The following is an 18,541-nucleotide window of genomic DNA, read 5'->3' on the forward strand; positions in this document are numbered from 1 at the left end:
TGTATTTAGCTTTTACTGAATGCAAGGGAGAGCTCTGTTTAGTTGGATCATCCCTCCTGTATTTTTAGATTCTATTTGTGGCAGCTTGCTCCAAGACCTCTCTTTCCCCTGGAGTACTGCCGTTGTCCTAAAACACCCATTCTCCTTTTTATACTAAGCCAGATTAACTATTTTACTGATATTAATAACTACGAAAGTAGAGCAAGTCCTCAAGTGTTGGTAGGTTCTTTAGGTGTAGCGATCGAGGGCCGTGTGCTGTATCCTGCTTGCTGCGGTGCTTTGGGAGCAACTTCCTTCCATCTTTCTAGCTGCGTTACCAAGAAGATGCACTTCACAACTCATAGCTCTGCACAGGAGGAAGAAGAGCAGCAAAACCCAGCTGTAATTTGTTCGAGGTCTTCTTGGAAATGGTATCAGTGCAATTTTGATGAAACATTGTGAAGAGGGGTCAATCCTGACGTTTAAAGAACATTTGAAGAATCCTGAGTACTTGAAGATCAGACACTGTGTTTCCTCCCCTTATTCTTCTAGGATCTTTTGTCAGTTCAGAGAATCCTGCATTCAGTTCCAGGGAATCACGCTCTGTCTCTCTGAGAGGAGCGGCCACATGTGGGGGCAGCGTGCTTTAGGTAACGCTACAGATGCCCTCCAATAGAGGGATGGTTCTGAGTGCTGCTGCTGTTGGCAGTGCTGAAGAGGATGCGCTTCTGTGTTGTTCACGTGCTCTTCCTCTGCTCTCCCTTTTGATGGCTGTGTTTGTGAATAGCGATGACTTGGCAAGTTCCCAGCGTTGAAGTGTTTGGTGGCACAAATTGGATGTGTTACCTTTTGAAGTCTCTGGATATGTTCACAAGAATTGTGTCAAAAAGCTAGCTCATTATTTTGTTGATATTTCCGCATTCCCATTGACAAGGTAAGATGTTATTTTCCCCCTCGTTTTATGAACCAAACGTACCGCTTTAACTCACTGCAGTGAAGAAGTCTTGCTGGCCTTGCTGCATTTGGAGTCGTTGGGGTTGGAACCGCTTGGTAGGCCAGGAGCAAGTACTGCACCCAGCATGACCTCTTTGAGTTTCTCATGGTACAGTTTCCATTCTCCAGGGAGGTCTGAGCAGACAGACCAAACCACCAGTGCTTGAAGGCTTGCCTGCCTTTTCTTGTTCACCTGCCTTAAAGTTTAAGACAGTTACCATGTTTTTAACCGTGGGACTTATAATTAAATAGTGACAAATCATGATGATGTGATGTTTGTTTCTTTTCAGTTACTCATGGATGTATAGTCTCCACAATCAAACTGTTTCTTCCAGATGGAATGGAAGCTCGATTGCGATCTGAGTAAGAATAAGCGTCTGTTTGCATATGGCAAAATTAAACTTCTGTGTAGTGAGGATTTGATGGATATTACATTTAAATTGGCATAAAAACAGTCTCTTTTTATGTGTTCAAGTAAATAAAATAACTGAGAACATGGTTCTTTTGCAGGCATTGTGAAAAACAAATCTCCTTTGATTGTCACTTTGAGAAATTGAGGCAGCTCTGAAAGCATAAAAAAGTTCTTACTGAGTTGGATTGTCTGTTTTGCTGTGTTTGTCAGGATACTAAAATGAATATTAAAAACAAAAATATAGGAGCAAAGGAAGCAAATGAGCCATTCTCCTTCCCTCTTTTATAATTTGGCATTGTTGTTTCTGTTCCTTTAAATGCACATAGGCTCTCCTAAAGTGAAGCTGATATCTGTTTCTGTACGTGTGTACACATAACACTGTTTATATTCTTCAGATAAGCAATGCAGTGTTTCCTCATGGTATAGTTGTTCAGTGCTGCTGTGAAAGTAAGCTCTGCCTGACATTGGGGAAAATGAATAAGGCTGGATAAAAGAATATTTGGAAACTCAGATGAGTACCAAGAGACTTCTCTGTGCACATGCTGGTATTGGAGGAAGCTTCAAAGAGTAATAGAAACAAAAAGTAGTTGTTTGTTTGTTTTTGCAGTAACTAACTGACAATTCCAACCGACATAATTTTAATCAGCTTTCATCCTCAGCAATTCTGTGTTTCTCATTACTTAAATATTCTTACAACATCAGTATTTTGCTTCGTGGAAAGCTAGGTCAAAACAGAACAGTATGGGAACTCTTCAGTGTAATTGCACGCAGTAATAAGAAATGCTAGAAATGTGTAGTATGGAGTTTTGATTCCAGGTAGAAGTATGCAGGTGTACAAAGCTGTGGAAGTTGCCAAACTATGTTACTGCACATGAATTTGTGAACAAGAGTACCAGATCAGATGCCTTCCTGGAAGTGTTGTTCTGTGCACGTAGGTTGGTAGAAGCCTTACTAAAATGGTTGCATATCAAACATGGAAGTTACACATCCTAATTGAACTACTCAAAGTAAAAGTTGGTAAAATGTATTTTTAGAACATGTCTTGGATTTATAGCTTGAAAATAGTTGTATAAATTCAAAAATGTCCCCTAGCACAGTATTAACCATTTTTACATGATTGCATTGTAAATTCTTCAGTTTTATCACAAGAATAAACTTCATTACAAAGCATCTTGATGGAGTGCACAGTAATTTGTGCACTGATATTCTGTAGTATAAGTACTTTGTGCTTACTCTTTCTTTTTTTTGTTTGTTTTCAAGTGTTATCCATGCTCCATTACCAAGTCCTGTTGATAAGGTAATTCAGTAATCTGTTGTTTTTTGCCTTCTCTACCCTGTGCTATTTTCTTACTTCTTTAAAAAGATGATGTGAACATGAAGTCCAGTTGCATTTAGCTGTGTTTCCTACTGGTCTGATTTGAGCTAGTTTTAAATCGTGAGTGTTATTTATGTAGGGAAAGAACAGCAGTACCAAAGTGTATATTTAAGGTCGTTTGGCTTCTTAGATGGAGTATGGCATCTGAAACATGGCTTCAGAAAACCTAGTGCTATTGAGACGGTTCAGTTTCCAGATACGGTTTGTGATTAACAGATGTCGGGTATTGCATAATTTGATACTTGGTCTGTGCTGTGGGACCCAAGAGTAGATCCTGTTTCATGGTTTGGTGTTTGGATGAGGTCTGTTGTCTTTTATCTTGCTCTCATGGGGGATTAGTTGCACAGTGCAGGCTAGGAAGTGCTCTGGTATGTTCCAGAGGAATACTGAGAGACCTCTGCACTCCTGTTGTACAGGTACAGCCCTATCTGTTCTCTGTAAACTCAATAAAGCATGGTGCAGTTGTTAAACTCAGTTTTGATACTGTAGGGTTCCTCTCCAGAAGGTGTTAGTAGGTATTATTAGCCTGGGACAGGTGTCCTCTGATTGTCTAGCCTGTAAAAACAAAACAAACAAAAAAAAGGATTGACTAAGGTTCAAATCAATCAACATTTTCAATGCAAAAACCAAAATTTTTAGAAACTAAGGAAGCTTCTTTATGAAGTCATCAGTGTCAGGGCACTTGCATTCAAGTCAGGGTTTCAAACGGTGTATGTAGTGTGAGTGCACGGTGAGGGCAGAAGTTCTGCAGGGGACTGTAGTTGTGTGGGAAATGGTTTCTCAATGGTATCGGTGTAGGTAACAGCAACAACAAATGACCCTATCTCCTTAGCCCTAAATGCAGAATGGTTTCTGGCACATGGGGAAGAATAGAGTTAAAGACGTGGCAAAACAACAGACCTTCTTACGCCTGGCTGAGGCCAGGCACTGATTAGCGTAATTTTCCTTAATTGAATTTGTATTAAAATCAAGTGAAGTGATGGTGCTGAAACACAGCAAGAACAATTATACTTTAAGGTAATGCAGGTAGTCCCCAGCTGTGAAATAAGGGGCAGAAGGAATGGTGAAAGTGATGGGGTGAGGTCAGCAGAAAATGTGTGCTGAAATCGTGAGTGGTAGGAGTGGGAACAGGGCACGTTGAATTGGAATGTGAGAAAATTGTCATTTCTGGACACCTCCCCCCAGTTTCTATTTGTCCTTGGATTGAATGGCTTCACCTTTGTGCACCTTGTTTCTTTTGTCAGATTGTCTTTTGTTTGAGCTGAGGTGAAGCTGTTTAGTACTTTGATTCAGAAGCTCGTAAAGACGTCGGCATGATGTGGCCCTGAGTGCCATGAGTGGCCAGAGCGGCGAAGTTCTGTGTTAGCTTGAAGTAAAATGACAGTAGGGTAAAAAATGATTGAAAACACCATTTGTTCGATAACAAATTTACCTTCCTGACTGGATTTAAATTATGAACTTTGCCTTGTTTGAGGCTAATGAAAGATCCAGAAATGTTGAGATTCATAAGTTCTCTTATTTCTCAGGTTGCTGCTAACACGCCCAGTATGTATTCTCAGGAATTGTTTCAGCTTTCACAGTATCTACAGGTAATATTTTTCATGGCTGCATTATTTTGATTAAATATTTAATCTTTGATTAAAAAAAAAAGTATATTTTTGTCTTCCAGTTTGTAAACAGGAATAAAATACTTCTAACTACCTTACTCTATAGTGAAACAGTGTAAGAAGTGTTATAATTGAACATAACACAGCTCCATGTAAGCTTCTGAGGTTCTTAATGAGCACTGTGAACTATGGCTTTCATATAAGGTGAAATGGTAATGGTGATTTTTATTCCAATTAACAGTGAGGTTTTTGAGACATTCATTTTTGGATGCATTTGCTGAAGCAGCAGGAAGCAACTCAAGCAGATGCTTTTTCGTGAGAGGGCAAATCCTGAACTATTTACCAGTCTGTTCACTTTTGCATCCTGGAATTGTTAAAAGTTCCTTGCTGACCCAAAATAAATTCAAACAAAAATAGCAGTTCTTGCATGGCATTTATTTTCTGTGACCTGATTTAGGGACTAGCAGCTCAGCACACACAGGACCTGCCAAATCTGCCTTCTGGTGGGTACACCAATTTTATTGCTGAAATTAGCGACAAAAGTTCGGAGTGGGTATTACTATTGAAAAGTCTTGGAATTGTTTACTGTGTGTGCTCTGCATGTGCAGTATATGCTTGACAAATTAACCTTTTTGGGAACCTGAGGTTGTAAGATAACATTTTCTAATGGAAATATCCAAATAAAAGTGTGGATGAATAAAATGGGATGGTTTTCCTGAAGTTTTGAATACGTGACAATGTGTGCTGCTCACACTTTTTTTTTTTTCCTTTAAATGCAGCATTATTTCGTATCTTTTCTATTGCTTCTGTTTTCAAGTTGCACTAACAGAACTGACCAGTTGGCTCTCTTGATCTCATCGTAGGAAGCCTTACATCGGGAACAAATGTTGGAACAGAAGCTGGCAACCCTTCAGCGGCTACTTGCTGTTACGCAAGAGGCTTCAGATACTAGTTGGCAGGTACCAGAAAGCATCCTTTCCCTTTGTAGGCTGAAAAAATAGCAAAGTATAAATTGTATCTATTGCTTTATAAATAACCAGGAAAACAAACAGAAGAGTAAAAAGCATTTTGTGGTTCTCCAACTGTGCAAAAGTTTAATAAGTTTAATGTACAGGTTGAAGTAACTTTTAATGTTACTAATTGATTATTTAATCAATTTGATTTTGATAGGACAAGGGGGAATGGTTTTAAACTGAGATGGGGAGGTTTAGTTAGATATTAGCAGGAAGTTTTTCACTCAGGGGGTGGTAATGCCCTGGGACAGGCTGCCCAAGGAGGTTGTGGATGCCCCATCCCTGGAGGCATTCAAGGCCAGGCTGGATGTGGCTCTGGGCAGCCTGGTCTGCTGGTTGGTGACCCTGCACATAGCAGGGGGGTTGAAACTAGATGATCATTGTGGTCCTTTTCAACCCAGGCCATTCTATGATTCTATGATAAATACGCCAGTAGTGTGATTCTAAAGCAGAAGTCTACTGGATCTACTTAGACCATTTCAACAGAACACTGTGTTTTATTTGTTTTGCCATGACTAATACTAATATGAGGTGAAACTTCTTCTCTTCTAGGCTTTAATAGATGAAGACAGGCTGCTATCAAGATTAGAGGTTATGGGAAATCAGTTACAAGCATGTTCAAAGGTAAGGAATTCATTTAGGAGAACTCCATACGAGAATACTGAAAGACAGCTCTTCTGAAGTATTTTGAAATGAACACAAACTTCCTCATATGGGGCTGTGCTATGCAGTTCTGATAATCTGATTAGCTTGAAAATTGCAGGGCTGTACTGTATTTCATGGAATCATTTTAAATTTAGATAAATGGTTATCTATCAGCATTTTTTTGAGCCCAAACTGGCTTTTCTTTTCATATATAGATAAGGAATTTGTCATCTATGAGAAGCAACCAATCTGTCAGCTCTGTTTTCTTTTCAAATATGGATTTGAACAAGGGCATTATGCATATGCTGATATTCAGAAGCAAAGTAAAAAGAATGCCCTGACTTGTGTGTTATTCAGGCTATGTATGCCTCAATTTTTGTTTTTTCCTCACAACTACCTAGATGATATATATATATATATATATATATGTATTTTTTTTTGCAGGCCCTGTCTGAGATCTCTCAAATGTTTGGGTTTGTCTAACCGTAGGTCTCCTAGGCTTGACACTATTTTGTGCCTCAAAAAATTACAGTTTTGCTGTGATCAAAGAAGTGCAGATGTGTGCTGTTGTACATACAGGTGGTTTATACCCAGATGTAGCAAGAATCCTTGTTCAGTGATTTACCTGCAACATTTTCTCATCTACCAGCAACTGCTGAACATTTTGGAATAGAACAGATTTTAGCACAATCTCACATATTTAATCAGCAAAATATTAATGTATATTTTTTGTATTTGAATTGCATGTCCAGAATCAAACAGAAGACAGTATACGAAAAGAGCTTATAGCATTACAAGAAGACAAACACAACTATGAGACAACAGCCAAAGAGTCCCTGAGGCGGGTCCTACAGGAGAAAATTGAAGTGGTCAGAAAGCTGTCTGAAGTGGAGGTACTGACGTGTCATAACTAGTTTGCTGGAAATATAGAAATACTTGCAACTGCTGCTACTTAGATCCATGTTTATTGCCTGTAACAGGCCACTGTCTGTCATATTGTGGCACTTGCAGTATATGAAATAGAGTTTTTTCTTTCTTAGATGTTAATCTTACGCTTGAACTGTTGATGGGGCTATTTAAACTCCTCTTTTTTTCCCCCTCTCTTGAAAAATATTAAGCGTTCTTAACGTGTTTAGTATGTCAGGGAAATAAGTGAGGGTGAAAATAACACATGCTTTAGAAAAAGTGCTACTAGACCTTGTTTAAATCATAAAAATTATGGAAATGTAAGCTTAACTGCTCAAAGCATGCTTAAAATGAGCTTTTAAGATTACAGTGTGTTGGATGCTTTCTTTAAATAAGATTTCTGTCCCTGTGATAGCTCTCACTGCTGTCTTTTCTACTGTCATTTTCACTTTCAGTTCTTATTTGCTGTGATCCCTTAGGTCAAGAAACGTCCCAAGACTTGTTTATTATGTTCATGAAGTGTGTACACACTTCATGCTTTAAAGAGAATGCAGTGCAGTTAGTGCTGTAGTAAGTAATCTTATGAGACTTCAGTCAAATACATCCTTGTATATCGTAATAGTTGTTGACAGGTTTGTTAATGGTCAGAGTTCTATGTTTGCTCCTAGCTTTCTCCTCCTTTCCATTCCTGTACTAAGAAAAGAGTGCTCTGACTCTTCCATCATCCTTTTTCCTCTTCAATTTCACTCTTGGTGGAGAAATATTAATTTAACATAAGTATGGGGTTTCCTAGCATACTCTGTAGCGCATCCAAAGCGAAAGCAGTTGGAAAACAAATATGATCAGTTGCATCATATTTGTTTTGAGGGGAAATGTACATTAGCTGAAATGTTTGGTGGTTTATTAGTCTGAAATTCTGCATTTGTTCCATACAAATTTTCTCTTACAGCGGAGTTTAAGTAATACAGAAGATGAATGTACTCACCTGAAAGAAATGAATGAGCGGACTCAGGAAGAATTAAGAGAATTAGCTAATAAGTACAATGGAGCTGTAAATGAAATTAAAGATCTCTCTGACAAGCTAAAGGTAACAACAGAACTTTATTAGACTTATGGTGATGTTGTAATGCATGGAAAAAGATTTCATTTCTAAAGCAGCAATCCAAGTAAAGGTTAAGAAACTACTTAAGCAACAAGTAGGTGAAACAAAGATGTATGTCAACTGTTATGTGCTATTTTCATTTTCCTTTACATTCAATATGCCTGAAAGTGTCATAATTTAAATTGTTAAAACTTTCCCTTTTTCATTCACTTCTAAAATGACAGTATTTTTGTAGCTGCACTTTGTTTTTAGTATAAAACTATGTCATGGATGAAATTTCACATTCAGCTGCTTTTATATAAGAAACTTGTTTGCATTTCACATTGTCCCTTATTGCAGTTACAAGCACAAATGGCCAACCACTGTAAAATTACAGCTCAGCTCCTTGGTGGAAAGGAGTATGACGTCAGGTTTATTATTAAATCGAGTTTCTAGTTATATTAATATTTTAATGTCCCTCATGCTGGAGAACAAAATGATGACAGAATGATAAAGCCTGTTCCCATAAAGTCTCCCATTGAGGCTAGCAGATGATATTGAGGAGGAAAGTGGTAGTGTTCTGTTTTTGAGATAGTTGGATTTGTCCTGGATACAGGAATTTAGATTATTTTGGACTTAGCATCTCAGAAGACTTTTCTTTCCAAATTAAGTGTTATGTTGCTGGTCTTAAGATCCTCAGTTTTGCAACTAAGAATTAATCACTTTGGTGATGAGTTTACACAGAAGGATCAAAATTGAAGCTTATTAATAACCTAGCTTTGCAGGGAGGAGAATCTATGAAATTGTATCATGAAATCCAACAAGGAAAAAACTGTGGGTTTTAATAAGGTTAACCTGTGTACTGTGAATTCAGCTCGTAAGGGCTTTGGAATTTGGCTGATGGTTTGAGATGGGAGTCTTTAGGCATTTCTAAGCTCTCCGGACCTGACAGTGTTCTGTTGATGTTTTGAGATTCTTTATCTGCAAGTTTGCCTACAGTAAGATTGTATTGTTTCTGTTTTCTCCATCTGACTACCAAAGTAAGTTACTTTAGTACATTCAGTTATACCAAACAAGGAAATCTACACCTCGGGGTGTTAATTTTCATTTGTTTGGGGATTTTTTTTTTTTTTTTTTGAGCAGGTGGCAGAAGGAAAACAAGAAGAGATCCAACAGAAAGGACTGGCAGAGAAGAAGGAACTGCAGCATAAGATCGATGAAATGGAAGAAAGAGAACAAGAGCTTCAAGCAAAAATAGAAGCTTTGCAGGCTGATAATGACTTCACCAATGAGCGGCTAACTGCTTTACAAGGTTAGTCACTAGTGGGGGAAAAATTATTGATTTGTTATTCTTTTAATCTGTGAAATACCTTTTTCTTGGAATTCTGTTTACAGTACGGTTAGAACATCTTCAAGAGAAAACTCTTAAAGAACACAACAGCTTAGGTAGGTGTGATCAGTTTCTTGTTTAAAGCTGGTTTCCAGATTATTTCTCTTCAATTCCTTTTGTTGTGATAATCCTGCAATAATCCTGTAATGTCTGGCAATAGGATAATGTATTTACAAATAAGCCAGTATGCTTGCACTGTTTTACTGCTTGTTAATGATACGGAAATATGTGACTGCAGCAGATTGCCAGCAGAGGGCACTGCTGCTGTGCGTGTTCACCTTTTGGGTTTATTGCACAGTTCAGAGCTTTTCTTGGTTCCCAGCCCCTTATCCACCACTCAGAAAAAGATACTAGTTTGTTGTCATGTTCTTTTAAAAAAAAATCTGTATGTAATGGACAGTAATTCTTTGGATGATAGTAACTTCTGATGTGTTGAACAGTCAGAAATGTGATCTGTCCTGTTGGAAAATGCATTAAGTTTTGCCTGTTTTGTTTGATTAATCTAATCTAGATACTCAGAGGAAACATTATGAAAAACCATTTGCATTTCACAGTGCTGTATTTATAAAGAAACAAAACCCAAAACATTTTTCTTGATTCTAGAAATAATACCCTTTCTTAATCCTAGGCATACAAGTTGATGACTTCATACCTAAAATTAATGGGAGCACAGAAAAAGGTAGTGTATCGCAAGGCTACCTTTTGTCTTATGGTTGATGTTTGAAGTTGAACAAATTCTTTTTGTCCTCTGAAGTTTTACTTGGATTATTATTCCCTTAACAAAGAAATTGCCTGCTTCTCTGACCAGCTTTTTTTTTTTGTTGTTGCTTAGACTCTCAGTCTGGGTGTTTTTAGAAGGTTCTGTAAAATCCAAGGAGCCAAACTTGGAAGTTGACCTGCTTTAATTTTTAAAAATCTTTTTTTTATATATATTTTTTTAATGGATTTTTACTAGAATCACTGGGAATCTTATGAATGGTGTCAAACTTGTGACACACGGTGGAAAACCCTTATTATTAACAATTTTCCTCTTTATTTTCCTTGCATCATAGACTTATACCATTTTTCTATTAAATTGGTTATGGTAAGTAAAGTCAGCAAAAAATATCTTTTTGCTGTCTATGATGTATGACAAATGCAAATCACGTACCAGTGGGGGAAACTAACTTTGAAACTTCTTTAAAATTTAAGAGAGTGTCTTTCTACCAAACAGGAGCTAATACACACTAACTTTTTTTTCTTAAAAACAAAGTAGTTTAAGCTGAGTTCTTTTTAACCGATGTTTTAACACACACTTGAGGGGTTTTTAATAAAATTGATTAGAAATCTGCCAATTTTTCCGTATAAGAAATGGTTTATATTCACCAAATTGTTCTGTTAGTTAAGATAGATTTGTTCTCTTTAGTTTATTTAAGCTACATCAATGAAAAATTTTCCTTGAGTATTTCCTGTGTATAGTAAAGCCTCTGGGGACTCATGGTGGTGTTAGTAGGAACCACGAGGCTCTCTGTGTAAGGGTCCCAACCATCCAGCTATTACTTACGGTGTTTCAGGAGGACTGTATATATTTTTTGAACTGATTTAAAAGCCATCTGTGCTCTAATTTGTAGATTTATTTTCTTTGTATTATAAATGAAGAGCTTCTTAATTAGGGAGGGTGCTATCAAAATGAAATAATGGCAAAACCTCATGTTGATTTCTTATTTGGAGCAGGAGAAAGGTGTTAAATACACTGACAGGAGCTGTATAAAAAGTCTGCTTAATCTAAGTGCTGGTTCTCCCTTTCTCTTAGTATTGTTCCATCTTGCTGTGGCATAAGTTAGGTTGGTAATACTCACCATGCTTGATAGAAAGGTTAAGACATAAACATGCCTTTTTGGTTTTTAATTTTCCACCACGGGAAATGATTAACTTCTCTACCAAGCAAAACTGAGGCACTGTGTAAAGACTGTGATTCTTCATTCCAATAATCACATTCTAATCATGTGAGCTGTAAGACTTTGTGAAATAGATTGTTGGAAGGTTTTGGACAATCCTGCAATACTGTGAGAAAACGCAGCCTGTGATGTGATACCAAAGTGCCATTCTCTTCTTTTTTTTTTTTCAAAGTTTAAGACGACGTCCTTTTTTATTTATTGTGAATCATATAAAAATCGTCGGGATGAAGGCATGAAAACACATATTCCCTCTTCCCGTGAGTGACAGGAGGGCAAGCGCTCGTGCTTAGGCATGTTAGGAGGTTGTCTACCGGTTTCTTTTTCTTTGACATAGAATTGTTCATTCAAGTTGTTGTCTGTGTGTATGAAGTTTGTCACCTTCCTCTCCCATGTATCTGCCATAATGTTATTTTATTCTATGGATTAGCTTAGCTTTCCATATTTTGCGTTGTACCACGTTCTTCTGCACATCTCTGCTATACTGAGCCCATCCACATTTCTCTGACTTTGTAGAGCTTGTTGGCTTGTGTTCTTTTCATGACAGAATGTGTTTGTCTTTATCCTCCTGTTCTTTCTCCAGCCATCATACAACGACAGATGGGCAGTCATTTTTTCACTGCCAGATTTTGGTTTTTGCCTTCTTGAGAACAGCAGGAAACAGTTACTGTGTTTCGCTGAATAGTCTTGAGTTATTTTAGAGCTTAGAATTTGGGGCTTACAATGTAGATTCATCTGCTTCTGCAGTGAAGGAGTTTGTGGATATTTTGTGTAAGGGAAAGACTTCAGAGGTAAAGACAGAAATCAGAAATGCAAGAAGTGGTTTTGTACCAAATAAACTGTAAGGAGGGAAAAATGGTTTCCTCTGATTGTATATGGTTATGCTATTACCTTCTTTCATCACTGAGTAGTGATGACCAGAAAACTAGAAACAAGATTTTCTTTTCTTGAAACGTTCATGTGCTGCAGAGAGAGAAGGTGAAACTGTATCAGCTTGGCATGCTTTATGATGTTCCTTTTGTCTCCCTGTCTCTGAAAACTTCAGGTCCACCTCAGGAGGTGTACTTACAAACTGCTGCAGCAACAAGGATCTTACCTCTGTTCTTAGTTCTATGGACTGCCACGAATTTAAAAAACAAACAAACAAAACAGTACTCTGAGTAGGGAAACTATGAGCCATCTTAGAGTACATCTGGAGCCATAGCAAAGTGCTGTAAGGTGCTGATGGTTAGGTGTTCGTTTTTTCTCATTTCACAAATAGAATTTCTGATGCAGAATACTTTCTTAGACATAAGGCTACTGACAAAGGTTGTTTAGAACTGAGTTGTTGCAGTAAGTTGTTCCACCACACCTGGTTTTCCTATTTCAATTCTTTGTGAGCCATATCTTGAATACAGAAAGGTACAAAAAAAATTCTATGCAGTCACTTAGAAGAGCGACTTGTAGAATATATAAAAATAAATAATTCAAAGATGGAAAACAGATGTTTCAGTCATGGTGCTGTACTTTAAAAGCCTTGTCCTTACGAATTAGAAAAAAATGACATTTACTGAAGTAATTTTCAAATATGGTAAAGGTTAATATTACATCATTGCTCGTAAGGGCTGGGCTGCTGATAGCTGAAGCTCATGATTGAGAACTTTTGTTAAAAAGTAACACGCTTTGCTGGTGTGTGTACAAAATTAAAAAAGACATTTTCACTTTAGGTTGTTAGGCTCTTGGAGTCAAAGGATTTTGAGCTTCTTCAGAATGGAAGCATTAGCACAATTTTAGTTGAAGAGACACCAGGTTCTGATGGAGCTGGGAGCTGACCAAAGGCTCGGAGAAGGATGTGGGTAAAAAAGAGAGTTGAGTCCAGATTTAGGATCTTTACTTCAGAATTTTCTCTGTTCAAAACCTGTCATTTCGATGCAGTAAAACCTCAAAAAGTGAAGGGAGATATTCAGCAACAGTTAAATATCTTTGCATTTCAAGAGGGTATCTACTGTGGAATTAAAAAACAAGAAGACTAAAGAGAAACTTAATAAATACGCTTTTAAAACTAAGAACAAAATGTCAGAGAATACAGGTTAAATACATGCTTCCTATTTCTTCAGCACTTGGATTTGGTATTTGCTGATATTCATGATGCCTTGTTCTGAATTTACAAATGGGTACCAGTGGTGGTTCTATGGAGTTGCATGTTTCAACTATTCTAAACTTATTTGAATCTAAATATCATTCGTGTGTTAATCTTTTTGCAAAATGCTGATTGTTAATGGAAGTCCTTTGTCACCACCTAATGTGAAAGAGCAATGCTGTAAATGCCAAATGCAGAATGTTTGGATTTTTGTAATTTGTTCCTACTAAATTTGACTTAACAGAATTTAATTAGCTCCTACTGAGGTAAGGAGCTTTTTGTTGTGAGAAGCTCATCGATTTTAGTATTTAAAAGCACTTTTTTTGAAAATGCAGTCAAGAAGTTTTTCTTCTGATCAGGTAATATCAGAAGAATTTCTAATATCATCCAGACATTATTCCAAACAGGTGTTGTCTGCTTGTGTAGTAACCCAGACCTCAACAGCTAACTGTAAATATGCAGTGACAAATACTGTTCGTATACCTTTCACATTTTTTATTGCATCAACCTGAAAATAAGCAGTTGTAAACTGAAGTGTTTCTTTCTTTACTAGAGCACTTTCTTTCAAAGAGTGGAGGGGACTGCACTTTTATTCATCAGTTCATAGAATGTCAGAGTGAGTACAAGAGTGTTCATCACATTCACTTTAAAAACAATGGAAAACTCAGACAAGATGGATGAAACCCAGAATTTGTCAGTACTGTTCAGTACGTCGGTAGTAGCATAGAACTGAGGCGTTGTGGTATTAAGCAGATGCCTGTAGTAGAAAAAGGGTATATTTGGAGGCGTCTTTGTTGTGGAAATGATGATCACGCTGTCTTTTCATACATTTAGTCATTCTTTTCCTCTGCCCAGTAACAGGGTGGTTATGTTGCCACCTGATGTTTAAAGCAGTGTAAGTTTTTGACTGTGCTATAAATTAAGAAGTTGAAAGCCTAACAGTGGCAGTTTAAGCAAACAGCATGGGTTGCAGTGTGCCAGAGATGAGGTAATGATCCCTCTTCTCAGTTTTACTATGTAATTTAGCTGATATTTGAATGTTTTAACATATTTTTCTAATTAGTGGTTACAAAGAACAAAAAGGAAAACTTTAAGACTTGAATTTTTATGTAGAAATTCAAGAGCTTCTTTTAATGAGAAAAGATTGTAATTATGTGATGCCAATCTTTAGAAAGATTTATTGCTCTGGAATGAGAAACTTGTTTTTCAAAGCAAATGGGTTTTGAAAATGAGTAATGAAACAGTGCAGTGTATGTATCAGTAATTAAGGAAAAGCTTCAGGTGTTAATATGTGCTGTCTGATTGGAGAGAAAAGCTATTAGGATAGAAAGGAAGTGCTGTTTAACTTCAGAGAAAATCGCTTGGGAGCATAAAGAATTTTTCCACTTCAGATACAAAATTTCTATAAACTTGAGTTGAACAAAAATAAGACAGTATCTTTTTGACATTGGGCTCTTTTCCCCCTTTCATTTTCAATATAACAATTTTATAGTTCAGAAAAGTCTCATGAATTGTCTTTATTCATTTTGTTAAAAGAACTGAAGTTCAAAGTTTGATTACTTTTTCTGGTCGACGTTGAAAAAGGTACTCTGAGTGATGTTCAGATAGGAACTGGTCGACTGTTCTCATTGTTTGGGCGTTAGCAAAACCTATAGCAGCACCAGCTTTGCAAAGTAGATGTCAGCAGTCTTGTCCCTATGGAGAAGGAGAAGCCATCATCAAAATTTAGTAAAAGATTTTAACGTGCAGTTGAAGTAGTAAAATATGTTAACTTAGAGTTCCATGTATGCCTCCCCTGTCATGGGTTGAAATCTAGAGAAAAGAAAGGGTTCAGCATTCTGCATTTTTGTGACAGTGTAGGTTTTTACTGCTGAATATGAGGGATTCAGATTCAGCAGCTGATGTGTTTGTTGGACTAAAAGTTTACCTTTCTCAAATTCGCATATATTCAGTCAGGCCCCACAAAATCATGAAGTTAAAAAAAACTTTTGGGTCTATTATTTTAATCCCGTATGTGAAAGCTGCCCCCTTAGTCCTGCTGCTGCAGCAGAGAAGGTTGGTAGCTAATGGGGATCATCAGAGAGGCTCTAAGATAGGTGGACAGTGGATGTGGAACAGTATCACAAAGATGGGCAGTATTGAGGAGGAATGCATAGTTAGCTATACTAAGCTTCCGCCTCCTAATATCTATGTATCCTTAGGAAAGGACCAGGTTTATTGGTAAAATTCTGAAAATAGGAGTTGCATATTTAAGTAGTCTTATTTTTGAAAACGATAGGATTTGCAAACCATAAGAGAAATGTAAAAAGAAAGGAGAGCAGCATGATGCAGTTTGTTGAGAAGGTTCTGACTTCTGCTATGTAAAGAGAGCACACGTGTCTGTAGTTGTGGGGAAGAAGCAGTTAAATCAGAAAAACATGAGCAGCGGAATGAAGAAAAGTGCCTTGAGTCAAGGAAATAGAAGTATGTAAGGTAGCATGAGAAGGGGAATTAAATGACCAAATAATCTAATATTCTGTATAAGCAGCTGCTGCAGAGATATAAGGCAATTGAAAGTGCCTATCAGTTGACAGCAGTCAGATGTCTCGAGATACTCCAGCTAAGTTGTTTTTTTGGTAGGGAAGAAACAGCAGGACTCCTGAAATCTTAGCTGCAGTGCAGCACTGGTGCTAGCTTCATAGAACCTGACTTTTTTCATGTTTTGTTTTGTTGGTGTTTTTTAGTAGGGCCGGCCTTGCAACACCATCCAGTAACTTTCCTTGCTCTACAAAATCTGAAGTGTTATGAAATCGTGCTCTGAACGAGCTGAGAGGCATGCTACTTTCTGATCATTGCATCCAGCTCTCGTTGCTCATTTCATAACTCCTTTCAGTAACCACTGCTGAAATCCTGTGACGTCAACAGCAAAAAAAAAAAGCTCATTCTAATGAGTCCAGGGTGTGAGTTATTGCCAAATGTGATGATGATTAACAAAAGAGAGAGCCAGTGCTGTGCCAGCTTCCCATCTTTTGCTCCTATTTTTCTCCTTGTGACCTTATTTCTTCATTTGATGATTTTACATTAATTAGTTAATTTTTTGCCATTTTACTAAGGCTACTCTTGCATTTTTTTAAATGCTGTTTCTTTTTCTTATTCCATTTATATAAAATGGAGTAGTAGGTATTTAACAGATTGAGTGCCTGCTTCCAACTCTTCACACCCACGGGTCATAAATCCATTGGAAATGAGAGTCGTTCAGTAGGACTTTTTTCCAGTGGTTTGAAACCAGTGCTGAGGACCTGGTTTCCTTTAATTGGCCTTCAAAACTGGCTTCCTTGTAAGATTAATTTGATGTAAAAACACAAATACATTGAGGGGGGGCATTTATTTAAATAATCATGTAATGTCCAGATATCTTGAAAATCAGATTACACACAGTAATAGGCAACCTAAATCCAAAGGGGATTTCTTAAATTGAAATGGGAGGAATTGGCTTAAAGATGAAATGCAGTGCTTAACCTCAAAGAAATTATTTCAATAAAAAATATTTTTAATTATCATATGTCTCAGCAGCTCTTGGATTTTCAGTAAGCAATTTCTGGATGACATGAATAATCAAAATCATTTCTTCCAGAAGTTAAAGCTAGGATCCTCACCCTCTTTTATTTTTCGGTGACCAAAAATGCATATCTTGATTCAGCAGAAATAAAGATTTTTTTTTTCCAAATTCAAATGATGAAGTTTATGAAGATGTTTTTTTTTTGTGAAATAGTAATACAGGAAGATGCAGGTATGTGGGGAAAAAAAGTTGTGAAGACTGAGGTATATTGACTTTAACTTTGAATTTCTGATTCCCATCTGGATTCTGCTGTGTTTAGCGAGTAGGGAGGTCAGAATACAGAACAGCAGTATAAGATGCTATTTAGTTTAATGATGTCAACATTCAGTTTTCTGTTTATTATCTAAGTATTCTTAATTATGCTGGAATAAAAATATGTTGACTTTGAACTATACTAATGCTTTATTTTTAAAACACATAGAATATTTACTCTCTTTTTAAACTATGAGAGGCATCAGCCACCAAGTGGAAAATGCTTTCTGTACCACCCTTGGGTCACTGTTCAAGGGGTCTTCCGTGTTATTGCTGGACTAATGTTGGGAAGATGACTTTCACACAAATATTGAAGTTAAAACTGCCACGATGGACAGCAGAAAACATTCGACCACTGGGAAAAAATGAATTAACTGTTTTAAATCTGCAGATTTTTTTTCTTTAGTCATACAAATGGACAATTATTACAAATGTAAGGAACCTCTGCTGAAGTTCAGAGAGTTTGGGAAAGCAGTGGGGTCAAGAAGACTAATTTACTTGTTATTCTGATTTTAACAGAACAATGCGAAGACTTTGGGATCTGTCAGTTCATGAAGCCCAATTTCCTTCTGTAGACTGGCTATAGAAGTGTGTCTTAGGCTAACCACCCAGCATACAGATTATCAGCCCTTGTGATCAAGAAATTGATAGCTACTTTGAGTGCAATGCTTTTACATTCTGTTTATTTTTTTAAAACATTAAGGCAGAATTCCTCAGTATCTTCCTTGCTGCGCTCCTACTATGGGCCCCCCTCTTCCAGACTCAGCTGAGTCCTGGAAAAGCCCCACACAAAGGCTTTTCTTTTAGATTTATTTTTTTAGGGCTCATGAAACCTTTGAGTCCCTCTTCACTTGGGGCTGCAGAGGCTTGGTGCCTGCTGTTGTCTCCCTAGGCTCAGGGACCCTCAGCTCTGATAAACACAAGCCGGATGACAGGCAATCTCCTGGAGTCTGCTGAGACCTCAATTCAGTCCTGAAAATATGGAGCACAGTTCATTGCTTTTTCTGAAACAGTATTCATGAAATCTTGTAGAAGTGCAGGACAGTATTTGCAGCCAATAATAGATGGATGGTCTGTCTCTTATAGGCTGGCTTGTCTGCTTGGGTGGACCAGAATGGGATGGGATGAGTTTCCAGCCATGCAGACAGTTGTTTAGAGCTCAGATTTTTATGCCTCAGAGCTTGTCCTTTTCCATCCATGGCTAAAAAAGCTGTCTCCAGTCAGCTCTTGGCCTCCT

General features: G+C 37.4%; 1 protein-coding gene across 49 annotated transcripts in view; it reads left to right on the top strand.

The window, feature by feature from the left end:
• Positions 1-18,541, top strand: part of SLMAP (sarcolemma associated protein) — a 77,289-nt gene that overhangs the window by 33,003 nt on the left and 25,745 nt on the right. For 6 of the 49 annotated variants that reach the window (XM_015293017.4, XM_046899836.1, XM_025154448.3 and 3 more), the window contains 11 exons: positions 1,263-1,335; positions 2,645-2,681; positions 4,286-4,348; positions 5,230-5,325; positions 5,932-6,003; positions 6,777-6,917; positions 7,880-8,017; positions 9,155-9,323; positions 9,407-9,457; positions 10,030-10,080; positions 14,008-14,070. In XM_015293017.4, coding sequence (XP_015148503.2) covers positions 1,263-1,335; positions 2,645-2,681; positions 4,286-4,348; positions 5,230-5,325; positions 5,932-6,003; positions 6,777-6,917; positions 7,880-8,017; positions 9,155-9,323; positions 9,407-9,457; positions 10,030-10,080; positions 14,008-14,070 — 954 coding nt within the window. Of the gene's footprint in view, positions 1-1,262; positions 1,336-2,644; positions 2,682-4,285; positions 4,349-5,229; positions 5,326-5,931; positions 6,004-6,776; positions 6,918-7,879; positions 8,018-9,154; positions 9,324-9,406; positions 9,458-10,029; positions 10,081-14,007; positions 14,071-18,541 lie in introns of those variants that run through there. The other 43 variants (XM_046899841.1, XM_046899835.1, XM_046899848.1 and 40 more) reach the window with 14 other exon arrangements.

The sequence above is a fragment of the Gallus gallus genome, chromosome 12 (assembly GCF_016699485.2).
Source record: "Gallus gallus isolate bGalGal1 chromosome 12, bGalGal1.mat.broiler.GRCg7b, whole genome shotgun sequence".
NCBI lineage: Eukaryota > Metazoa > Chordata > Aves > Galliformes > Phasianidae > Gallus > Gallus gallus.